At 36.6% G+C, this 12,846-nt stretch overlaps 1 protein-coding gene across 2 annotated transcripts in view; it reads left to right on the top strand.

The window, feature by feature from the left end:
• The window catches only part of TDP1 (tyrosyl-DNA phosphodiesterase 1), a 58,866-nt gene extending 51,180 nt beyond the window's left edge, over positions 1 to 7,686 (top strand). For both annotated transcript variants that reach the window (XM_026112048.2, XM_026112057.2), the window contains one exon: positions 7,205 to 7,686. In XM_026112048.2, the coding sequence (XP_025967833.2) occupies positions 7,205 to 7,278 (74 nt within the window). In that variant the 3' untranslated portion in view covers positions 7,279 to 7,686. The remainder of the gene's footprint in view (positions 1 to 7,204) is intronic.
• The last annotated feature ends 5,160 nt before the right edge of the window (positions 7,687 to 12,846 follow it).

Genomic DNA, 12,846 nt, shown 5'->3' with positions numbered 1-12,846 from the left:
TTCTTTAGCCCATATAGCAAGGAGAAAAAAAATTATGGAAGACACTTTTCCACCTTTGCCTCTAGGTCTCATCTGCCTCATGAGTCAGTGGGTTTCATTCTAAATCCCAGGTTTAGGCAAAACAGAAAGATAGGATCTCTTGGAGAAACAGTTATGAAGATTTTGTTCCTCCTTCCTTCTCCTTTTCTCCCAAAAATTTTTAACAGTATAAATTGAGGTGGCTATGAGACAGACAACTTCTTCGTTTTGCACTTTTTTTTTTCTCCCAGAAAGATGGGTTATCCTTATGGAAATAAAATCATAGGCTAAGCTGGCTCTTGATATGGTAATTGTGCTTTATCCCCTCTGTGGCATGTAGCATATTTAAAAATTTTCTGTGGCTTTCACATAGTTTGCAATTGTATTTCTAACTTTTGCCTCCTATATACTCTTGTGCGAGGCTGTTTTACAATACATATACAGGTAAATTCCACCTGCTTATGCCAACTGAAGTTGTTAGATCTTTCTCAAGGGAAGGTGGAATAACATTAAATTCTGTCTCAAACCACTGTTGGCAGTAGTATGATTGCTTCAAGTGGAGATGAGAAGTTTAAGCTGTCTGTCAGAGCAATCAGATCAGGGATGTTTTAGCATCAAGTGGTGTCTGATTTTAATTATGTAGGATGACATTTTGTTTGGGGAAGGGGGGGACAAGCTTGAGAAATTGGGTTTTGGACCTGAAAATTCTTGGAAAATTGAGGTTATAAGATTAATTAGCCCAATGAATCAGTGAATCTGTGCTTCATGCTCTGTTACAGTAAGCTTAAGTATTTTGAGCTGTTTGTCTTCCTCCCCCCCCTTTCCCTAGTGAGTTACACTTAACTTTATAGGTATGTTTAAGTGCAATTAGAATTTTGCTTTAGTGGCTCTGCTCTTTTAAGAGGACCTCAGCAGATGAAACATTTCTGCAACACTTCCTCTGCATTATTGGTTTGCCAGATTTCAGATTTATTAATCTTGTACACATGTTACAGAACTCTCTTACAGTGCTACTGAAAAATGGATGAGTTAAAATAATATGGGTCGTTCTTTAAATTGTGACTGGGTTACAAGATAGGAGTTCATATAAGTATTTTAAACTGTTAGTTAAATTGTTCAGGAACTGCTGAAACCCTTTGAAAAAACCTACAAAGTAGGGACTAAGTAGTTTCTGATAAACAGTTACTTCCAGTTTAGTTTTCTCTTCAGTGCATGTATTCAAATGAAGGAAAGAAACTGGCTGTTCGGTTGACTGATAGCATACAGAAAATATATGTTCGTACAAGAACTAAAGACAGGTTCCAGCTGAGTTCAGATGAACCTGAAGGTAGAGTGGAACTATATATGCACTATATATATATACACTAATTATATGAACTACGTTAGGCTTCAATTATTTCTCTTTCTGTAGAGGGTTTTTCCTCAGTCATTCTAACAATTTCTAAAAACATATTAAAATGTGTTTCATTATTTCCCAGTGGAAATCAATTTTACCCTTAATAACTGTGGGATAAAACTGTCTAATCCCATGCCATGAGAGACTTGAAGAACAATGGGCAAATAAGATGGAAATTTGCTTTAATACAAGTTAAAGCATTTTGGAAAAAATGAGCAGTTCACTTAGCAATTTATTAGTTACACACTAGCTAATGTTTGCAGTCTATGACAGTCATTATTTCAGTTTTTTTAAGAATATACAGAAAGATTTGTAGCATGTCTCACATGAGCAGGTCTCTCCCTTGTGAAGAGCCCTGCTCACTGTTCAGTATTCCATTGCCATGCTGCAATGAAGAGCAAATTGACCTTTTCCTTGCAGCTTCAGATATTCAGCACTTGATATTCTGTCCAGTTTTTCAATGAGTTGGAATTGAGAATATGATGAAATTACATTTAGGAGATATTTTTAGTGACTTCAGGAAACTAGTAACTTTTTTTTTTTAAACAGTCCAACTGGTGTTCAGGGACTAAAATAGGAAAAAGTTCAGGGTGTTGTAAGTTTGTCTCCAGTTCTGGTGTGTTCAGATACTTGATTTTTATCCTATGACTAGAAACAAGTTACTTAACTTGGGATAGCTTTCATTTATCTTTCCTTGTGCTAGTGACTGTGTGCCCAAAAGAAGAGATTAGTGTTTTGTCCTGCTAAGCTAAAGGAATCTTCTATTACCCTGAGCTCCCCAGAGAGACCTGCTGTATCCTTAGGAGGTCAGAAAAGCCCTGGGAAAATGTTACTGTCCTTTGTCCCTACCTTTCTTCTTCCTTTGCTTCTCTTCCAAAAGTCCTAGAATTCTCTACTTTCTCTACCATGTAATTAAAATATTTGTGAAGGAATTAAAATTAGGGAAGATGACTTGTAGGGAGGTTGCTCATATTTTTCAATAACTTCCTTTTTTTTTTTTTTTTTCCTAATTGACATTGCATAGCTACATGGAACTTGTGTACTTTCTAAAGTTTGAAAGAACTTGACTTGTGAAGTGTTGTATTTGAATTATTAGAGAACTTCAAGTCCTCTCAGCATGCTTAATATGGTACAAACCCTAAGAGAACACCCTTCCTTCTGAGATGATAATTAGAAGCCTGTTCTGTTTCTAGGAATACTAATATTTCCAATAGAAAATATTTCACTTATTAGACTGAACATTCAGAGCAAGGGTAAATATACATTATGAATATGTTTAGAAGTTTAATTTTGAATGTATGGAGCAGCAAGTACACAGTGCCACTGTAGTTCACATACTAGGACTTTTTTTGGACAAATTTCAGTCTGTGGTAGCATCAGTTTCCTTCCTAGATGTAACCCAAATCCTTATTATAATCTGGTAAAACTGTGTTTTGAGGTTGCAGCTGCCTTTCAGACACTTCCTCATATGGCCTCCCAGAGCCCAAGCGTAACACTTGGGTACACTGCAGAACCTGTTTTTCTCCATTTTTTTTTAGAACAGTTGTGAAGAAATTAACATTTTGTATCAGAGGAAATTTGAGTTACAAAATCACCATTTAGCTTTACCACTTCCATGTATTGTTTTAGTACAGTCACAGACTTGAAGGTCACTAGATTCTCTGGTCTAAGAGAGAGCTTGTAGAATATGCTTCAGATCATCAGCTGAGGGCATCATGAGATGGCAAATTCACCACTTAATATTTTGCTTCAACAGTTAGTCAACCCAAGAGTTTTAAAAAGCACCCTATTTTGGTTATTCTTTTTTGGGACAGATGTATAATGCACAGTTTAGTTTTTGCACATCTTGCATTTGTTTTGATTCATCTTCTGCAGAGTGCAAAATGTGTAGTTAAAGTCTGAGGAAGTACAACAATAAGTTATCCTAAGAGATCAAAATTAAGGTTGCACATAAAATCTTTGGCATTTTTCCTTTAGACTATTTCTTTCAAACTGTTTTAAATTACCAGCACAAAATGAGAGAAATGAGGTTGCAGGAAGAAATTATCAATTTTATTATGCATGATATATGTAGCTTACATCTTTCTCTTGCTGCAGGGAATAACATGCACATTTTACATTTGGCAGTTTTAAAACAAAGATCAAGATCAGGCCTACTCTGAAGTGACAAAGGACCTCATTAATTTTTAGCAGATAACATCTGTCGTCTACAGCTTGTATATTATAAACTCTGCAAATTGCTGCTTTGAACAGCTGTAGTTGTTCACTTCCACTGGATGGTTGAACAGCAGAAACCCATTTGAGGGCAGCAGATACATCTTCGGAACAGTTATGGAACTTAAAAAAAGAACTTATCTGGTAGATGATAGAACTGTTTAATATCTTGACAGATAAGCTATATTGGTACTATAATTTCCTGAACTCCTCTGTAGTTTACTAACAGATCAGACTTTTTTCAGGATGCCATAGCAAAAAAACGCCATGAAGAAACTGAATGTTTGTACTGGTAGTACTAAGATGAGAGAAAGGCATTCCAAATCTATAGATCATGTGTATAATTCAAGAGTTCCCTGGAAGTAAAACAAATAATGATTCAGCCTGGTATTTGGGAGATACAGAGACAACAGCCTATCTTAGGTATTTATAATTAAAATTTCCCTGTGTTTTGCTGGTAATATTTAGATTTTCATTTCCCTTTAGAATCTTTCAGATGAGTAGTGCTCTTTATATGATAAAAGTTCTCTCTTCCTACAGCTGCATTGTCACATCTCACTTGCACTACTGCTAGTACATCTCTCGCCTATACAGGTTGGCCTGATCTTGTGAAAGCACAGCATTTCTTTGAGAAGGCTTGAGAGTTGTTTCTCATGTCATTTTGGTTTCACCCTCTTGAGAAGTTTCTTTCAACAGATTCATATTATGCAAGTGGATATAGCTCCAGTTTTCAGTACTGGCAAAGGAACAAGCTGCTCTCTGTAGTCAGGGAATATCATGTAACTTGTGATTTTAGGTATCACACACACCTTATGATGGAGGAAATCATCTGCTGTACTAAGAGGAACTTGAATACGTAGTCATTAAGTTTTTAGCATAGTTTGGGAAAGGCCTGACAGATGTGCAAAGGACTGTTTTGTCATCACATCAACATGCTGAAAAACAAAGCAAATCCTGTTTTTTAAATTGCAATACAACATACATAGCTGTCTGAGCTGTTCTACCAGTTCCCCCAATAACTCAAGCACTCTCAAGTTCAGTTCCCATCCTAGCAGAGGACCTCTTCCAGCAACTGGTGAATTTCCAGAGCTGCACAAAGGGGGAAGAGGCACAAGGGACAGGAGGATCTGTGACTATTTTTAAGTGTGTATATGGAGTTGGCAGGCTGTGCACTTTAAATATGGCAACCACTTTATGTGGGAAGCCTTAATTGATGTGTTCTAAAGTGAATTTTATTCTGTTTCAGTTATAATTTTATGCATACCTTGTTATAGTAGCATCAGATGTTTTTCTAAAGCCAACAGCACCCCATTAATAGAACAAGTTTCCAAGTATGTTAATAGCTATCCTAAGAAAGACTTAATTTTTTAGGATTGGCACAATAAAATAGAACTCAGTTATTGAATTAGGCATTGGAGCCTATCAGAGTCCTTTAAGGGTGACTTACCTTATTTCTATCTCTGAGTCTGCCTCGTCTGTATATTTTGCTGAATTAAACAGAGTAACTGCAAACTGTAGTGAAGATGGATAGGTCCAAGCTGCATAATGTGCTCCTGATCCCAGATTTCAATGCTTGAGTGGGACTGGATTTATTCTGATGTTGTATGTAAAGGTCAGTAATCAAATCTGAATATATGTAAGCCTTCATGCTTCTTCCAGTGTAACTTTATTCTGTGCCCAGACTTCAGGAACAGCAATTTCAGGATTGTTGTTTGCTATAGTAAGATTGATGGAAAGGTAGCATTTGCTATGTAGTAAGGTATTCACCTAAAATACAAAAGGTACGCTTGGCTTTCAGGCAAGAGGCAGATAAAAGCAGCTTAGGGAGATAATGGTGCTACTTTTGAGGGATCACTTGGTCTAGACATCCCAGAAACCAGAAAGAGTTTTTGGCAGTGCACTGTCAATTGGATGCTGAAGTTTCATCAGCTTTCTAGAGCCTCTTAATTCTTTGTTCTTGGAAATCACCTATCCAGGGTTTACCAAAAGCCAGACAACTGCTTATTCCATCCAGAGACTCTGTCATGGTTTTAAACCAGGGGGAGAGATGAATGCTTGCTTTGCTTGTTGTCCTTTTGTAATGTTATGTGAAAGATGGCATCTGTTGCGTAGGCTGTGCTTTTTCTATGATTAGGCTTCTGTGACTTGTAACTTCCCTATCAGTCTTCATAAAATCTAAATGTAGAGACTTTTTTTCTCCATGTCAAGCAGATTCAATTTTGTTGTAATTTAAAGTTTTTATTCTGTCTTATCCTCTTACCACCGTAAATGGACATGTTTGTAAAACACTTTGGTTGGGGTATGTTTCGCTGCAATGTACAGAACTACGGTACTCCTAGAGTTGAACTTACTCTAGCAGCATGAGAAGAGGGCTGCTTTGAGAAATACTCTCCCAGCCACATGTTTAGTTGGCTTGGCATCTGTCACAGAACGTACAATTGTATAAGGTAATCAATTCACTACTGCTCCTGCCACTTTCTTACTCCTATTCTCTCTACCAGTAATTCTCACTTCATATTTTGTGAGAACTGGTATTGGATCCCATAAACTTGGAATTTGCACAGTAATAACCATAATCAATAGATTACCTAAAACTTAGATCGACAAGCATGTAGCAAAGCTTCGTTACCTAGCATACACATATATAGAAAAGCCTGGTTTTGATAAATGAAGTACTGTCATCTTCAGTAAGTTGAGTTGAATCTATGCATTGTACAAATTAATGTTACTGTCTTTCTTCAGGGCTTGTTTTGTAGATGGAGAAATGAACCAGGCTAGATTTATGTGAACTTACTTGAGACAGATCATTCTGAAAGGAGTCAAGGAATTTCTTCTGTATATCAGCAGCCTGAGAGAAGTAGAAAAATAGTTTGGCTTCCTAAGCAAGCTGATCTTCTGCAACATATATATGGTGGGAGGAAGAGCCTAGAGTAGGTTGCAGAGCTATTGGTTAGCCCCTGCTGCTTTGCCTTTTCTCCTTCCCAAGAGTGTGAAAGTGGGAACAGCTTCTGTGCTCTCAAAAGTGGAGGGAGGGAACCATCTGCTGCAAACCTATTGCTCATCTAAAGATGTAATGTTTGGAGAAGTGAGGTGGGAAGTTGAACATTTCTGAGTTTGTGCAGGGTCATTCTTTGATACTGAATTCTTACTGTCCCTGTGGAAAAAATACTATAATCCATATTTATAATTCCATTGAGTTAAGAGGTATGCAGCACAAAACTTACTGCCTCTGGGCCAAAGCAATTTTGGTTGCATTACAGTTCTTGTATGCTGTCTGAAATAAACTTTTCTTACAGCTGATGTCAGGTTGTGATATTTATATTTAAAATAACATTTAGGGGAAAAGCAAAGCCTTTTTAAATAAGTCTATGATTAAATCTTACCTTTTAAAAAACAAACAAACAAAGCTGAATAAATATTTTCAGTAAGCTGAAACTGCACATAGTGATGTGATAACCAGTGGGGGGGCTTTAACCCTCCTCCTTCTCCCAAGGGGGAGGAGGAGGAGGAGGAGGATCAAAACTTCATGTTTAATAAGTGAATTTTTCATGAGCATGTTTTTGGTTTGGTTTACAGATCGCCCGTGGATTTGGAATATTCCTTACACTAATGCCCCTGATACACATGGAAATATGTGGGTTCCATCGTGAAAGTTTCCAGTGTTCTGTGGTACTTCACCTACTGACACTGAGCCTTCCACCCTAAATGTGAGACTGCTTCTCTCTGTTTTTAAGCTGTAATGGCTAACATGAAAGAATTACTTAAATATTGATAATGGGGAGATTTTTGGAGAATCTGTGACTCTTGTTATATAACAATTCATGACACTGCATTTTTAAATACCTTTTGTATGTTTTTCTTTCTTACTGTGGTTGCCAATATGCTTTGCAAGGTTAAAATGAGCGTAGACCGTTCTCAGAGATTTCCTCTACATTTTTAGCTGTAATGGATTTAAAATTTGCTCTGCTATGAAACTGTCATTTGGCCCCTGCTAGCTCTAATAAAAGGTTTTTTTATGTAAAATTTAAAGTACAAATAAAGTCAATCTTGTTGAAAAATCTTGTTTGTTCTATCTTCTAAGCCTGTGTACATTTCAAATTGAATTGAACCTTTGCTTTGGTAATTATCACTTCTAATACAAGATCTGATGATACTTGCTGTTTTGGCTTCTTGCAGTATGTCACATCAATTATTTCCTAATCCTTTTCTTTTTCCTTTTTTTCTTTTTCTCCTTGCAGCAGACATCCAAGTACTGTCCAAAACAGTTAAAGTGGATGGACTTGGATGCTGAGGAATAGTCTTAAATAGTGCTTACAGGATGTATGGTCCCGTAGTCTGAAAGTCTTATTGTACAATGCAGTATTTTATTCATACTTCCTTCTGGATCCCAAATAATCTGACTAGGTAACTGTTCCAGTGCCATGTCTTTCATTTTGCAGTCTCATCCTCTGAGATGATTGGGAGTACGCTGGGAATGTACTTCTGCGTAATGTTTGTTTAATGTTGTTTTATTTTGCAATTCTATCCTTGTTTTATTGAAAAATTTCCTTAGAAAAAGTAGTTCTTCATGAAATTGTCACAGCTTCTGCCTAGAAAGGAGTAGTTTTTTGTTGTTTTCCTACATTGTCACAGATCATTGTTACAGAGCAACATTAAAAAGTATTGCTTCTTTTCTGTCTTTCATATTCTGTCCCTTTTGTGCCATCTCTAGTTAAATTCTGTTAAATTAATTTCTCTGCAGTTTTGAGATCAAAAAGGTTATGGCTTTGGGTCATGGTTGGGAAGCTTTATTTTGCAGTTTTTTTTTTTTTTTTTTTTAACAGAGCATAGCGCTAGATAGCCTTGCCCATAACAGTTTTACACTCATTCTTCACAGCAAATACCAGTAACTTACATTGTTCAGTTCTTAGCTAGTGTTGACAATTTAGAGGTGGTTGCTGTAATTGTTATTACTACTTTATCCAGTTTTGAGAACTTTGCAAAAAATGCAAGCAGAGTGAGGGCAGGATGCTATTGGGATGTCCATGCAACAGACTGGAAGATTGCTCTCTGGTTTCCATCTCTCCTCAATTCCATAAGCATATACTTTACTAGTTATACTGTATGCAATAACTGGTTCTGTCCCTGATGAGCTTGAAGAGATGGAGATCTGGGAAAGTGGCTGGTAAATAGAGGAGTGTGCTCTGAAAACTGAGAGATCATAAACAACTTCATAGCCATTGTTATTTTTTTTAACAGAGTATGTTCTCACTTTATTTTCATGATTCAGTCTGTGAGAATTAAAGAAGTTCTAAGTATACAGATGTCTTCATATGAAGAAGACTTTAGGACTCCTGGAAGGTAGGTTAACAATTAATAGACATTGATCATGAATTTGAAGAATGTTGTGATTTATTAATGTTACATATATGAACACTTCTGGTTTTGCATAGAGTGGTTTGACTGGCTCTGAGGCATTTGTGCTTGAATTCCAGATGGAATTTTTCGGTCTCCAGGAACTTAGCATGATTTTATTTCAGTTCTCTGGCACTCAGATTAATCCACTGTCAGAACATCATTCCGAAGTCTGTTGTGGGAACAAATAAATCAAGTGATTCACTCTTTTAGAAGACTTGGGAAATTTTTCAGCACAGAGCTGTGACCCAAAGCAACTTTTACTCTGGTATAAGCTTGCGAAGTGAGGCACCGCTGGGTGGCGGAGTTAAAGGAACGAATAGAGGCTGTTAGTTTGGCTTGCTCAGCAGTATGCGGGTGAGGTGAATTTATGTTTCAAATAAAGGTTGGGCTTGATTTAAATAGGTATGCATGTAGTTCTATTTAAACTTCTGCTCTTCCAGAAGAATAAGGAAAACTTGTTTTGAAGAGATTGTTGCCAGCCTGAAACTCTAGTGTCTTTGGACAGTCTTTTTCAGTCAAGCCTATAACAGCACCCCAACACAGCTGGGCTTGATGATGCATTAGAGCTGTCCAGAAAGCTACTGACAGAACATCAACAGCCAGAAAATGTTGTTTAGTTAAAAATTTATACAGGCATTCTTAAGATGTGCAGCCTCTCAGGTGCCAGGACAGACTTCTAAGACATTTTCTAAGTTAGAATAAAAATTTAGAACTCCTGTTGTGCAGGGTACTTTAAAATTCCTTTTTTCATACTACTGTTTTTGTTACATGTCGTCATTTCACAATATTCCTGTTTTCACTTGCATTTCATTTAATTCTGGTAACTAGTTAAACCATACATGATGATTTGTGTCAGAATTTTGTATGGAGAAATGGAGTCCTAACATTTTGAAAGTGAACCTGTGAAAAATGCAAAGGGGAAAAGGGACAACCTAGTCCAACCCACAACTGAATGGGTAATAAGTAATTCAGGCTGCACTCAGGTAATTCAGGCTGCACTCATACTATGTGGTCTTTGGTTAAAGTGTCTTTTAGATCTGTTAGACTCATGTGCTTTTCCTTTATTTTTAAAAGATAGTTTGCTTGGGGCAGGGAGAGAAAAAAGGCAAGAGTGCTGTCTGTAGAAGTAATTAGAATTCAGCACATCTTCCCCCCCCCCCCCCCCCCAATAAATTGCTGATGATTTTCTCTTCCTGCTGAGAATGAATCTGATCTGGCACCCCTTCAGAATTAAGTGCTTTTCATTACAACGTCAGTGAGAGGATTCATTGGTAATGTTCATCAATATATGCCCATGCAAATAATAAACATACATTTTTTCCAATGTTGCTAATTAGGTTATAAAGAAAAAAGTAAAGTATTTTTTTCTGGCTAAATGGCTAAAATTATTTGATCAGGCTCTAGCCAATTTCAATGGCTAATGAAATTGGTTACCTTTGCTAAAAGTGTAACTGGCTCTTAACCTGGCTGTCCAGGTCCTATACTGATTTTTATAAGCCATCTGTCCATCATAGAGGTCAGCATGGAGGGGGAGAAGACTGCAGAGCTGCCATTCACCCTGCAGAAGTAGAGATCAAGGCGGAGGACTGGAACTTTGGTTTTGTAATTGCACTTCAGTGTTGGACTGCATTGCTGTAGCCATTAACGTAATGTGATAATACCAGTTTACTCCTTTCTGGAACAAGAAAGGAGAATTGATGGTTGCTTGTGATTCTGAAAAGACTTTATCTTTGATCTGGGGCAGCACAACACTGTGCCCTTTCTTACTAAAGTTGCATAGTAAAGCAGTGGTCTAATCTTGGTTTCTTTAAGGCCGTGATCCAGTGAATCTATCTAAAGAACTTTCACTGCGGTTGAGATGAAATGCAGCATCGTATAAGGTAAAAAGGTGCAAAAGGTATGATGTGTTTTGTTCCACATGTTTTGATTACAAAAATGCAACAGTATTACAGCTGACTCATTTGGTGGCTTTCCTAAATGTGTTACTGTGCTTTTTTTGAGTAATTAGTGATATGGTAAATCCTGGTGCTTTCTGCTGTTAAAGCTTTCTACAGTTTTGATATTTCAACCTGTCTTCCAGTGAACAAATATGAACAAGTAACAGGGAGAAATATCTGTACACAAAATTCCAAGTAAATAAAAGTGAATTAATACAGATATGATATTAAGAACTGAACACTGAGGTCAGTAAATTAATGTAGATATTCAGTTTGACATGCCCCAACTACCTGATGTACATACTGGAACAAGACTGAACAGATTTTAATGTTCTTTGTTATGCTGGATACTACCTAATCCCACAGACATTTCTGTTGACATCAATAAAATTTGTCATTTTACTGCTATAGAATTAATCACTATGACCCAGGAGATCAGAATTTAGCCCCAAGACTGGTGTTACATCACACCATGCCATCTCTGTGACCTCAGAGTTTCTTTTAATCTGAGCAACTGTAACTGGCATCCTGAAGGGCAAAAGGAACATAGCAAAAAGCATTAATGAGGTTGAAAAGAGCTATAAGTTTAAAGAAATAATTTTCTATTTTATCCTTCAGTCTTTATCCTTGGCTGTTTTTTGTAATATTCTAGCTTTTCTGCTTCTTCATTTATGACAACTTTATCTCTGCTCACACAAACTAATCACCAGTTATGGTTTTCTATATGTTGCTGCAGTGTTTTCAAGGTACCATGACCCAGATGTATTAATCAGAGTAAGAAGTTCATCTTTCAGTTTAAAAAAAAAAAAAAAAAAATCTATCACTTAGAGTGTAAGAATGAGAGTGAGGACTCCTGAATTCTTCTCTTTTTCTGACTTCAATCTGACTTTATACAATTTGGTTCTTCTGTATAGGTTTCTCCCTTAACATGCAAATCACTATCCAGTACAGTTCCGGGACCAAGCTGGGAACTTACAGTAATGCTTAAGAGATTTCTGGGAATTTTATGTTGACCTGTTCTCTTAAATATAACATTCTCTTAAATATATCTTCTTTTTAGTTGTCTGTATCTTTCAATTGCTTTGCCCCTTTATTTGTGTTACATTTTAACTTCTTTCTAAGCAGAGATGGTTATTAAAAGAACATCCTGCTTTCGTGAAGTCTTGACCCTACTGAAATGCATAGCAGTTCTAGCACTGACTTTCATGTATCATGTTCACCTTTTGTGACATTTTGTTCTATTCATTGTGAGGTGGAAAGAGTAAGGTTGAGATGGTTCATTTGGGGCTTTTTTTAACCATTCAAGATGTGTATTCAAGTTATCTGGTAAAATATTCTGGAGACCAAATAAAATAAAGATGTTCTTATAGTCCAAAATTTCTGAAATTCATAGAATATCTTGTAGAAATTTCTTGTAATCTTCATTGAATTTCTTGTAGAGACACATTCTTCTCATGATACTTTGTACAATACCGTTTTGCTACCTTTGGGGGAAAAAATACATTGTACATGAGAAAGTGTCTTTTTACTATGTTTATTGAAAATTTCCCTGAATTCTGCCTTCCTCCCATTCTATCAAGCTATTAAGTGTAAGCAAGTCTCTTGGTTGGTTCTGCCATGCAGGTTAAGTAATGTATTGCTTTTTCATGTAAATATCACAAAAAATTAAAGTCTTGTTTCTTTGGAGACAACTCCCATGAAAACATCTATTGAATGGTCTTCTGCTTTGTGCAAGACGATTTCACTAGATAAAGGCAAGAAACTTGCATTCCTTACTTCACATTCAGTGAGACTCCCTGAGGGACGTAATCTCCTTGAAACTCTTAACAATGCAACAGATGAGTCTAGATGCCCCAAGTGCCACATGTTTATGCAGTAAATTTT

Source organism: Dromaius novaehollandiae, chromosome 5, assembly GCF_036370855.1.
Source record: "Dromaius novaehollandiae isolate bDroNov1 chromosome 5, bDroNov1.hap1, whole genome shotgun sequence".
Taxonomy (NCBI): Eukaryota; Metazoa; Chordata; class Aves; order Casuariiformes; family Dromaiidae; genus Dromaius; species Dromaius novaehollandiae.
Note: the sequence above shows the minus strand (reverse complement) of the source record. Positions and strands in the feature narration are given on the sequence as shown.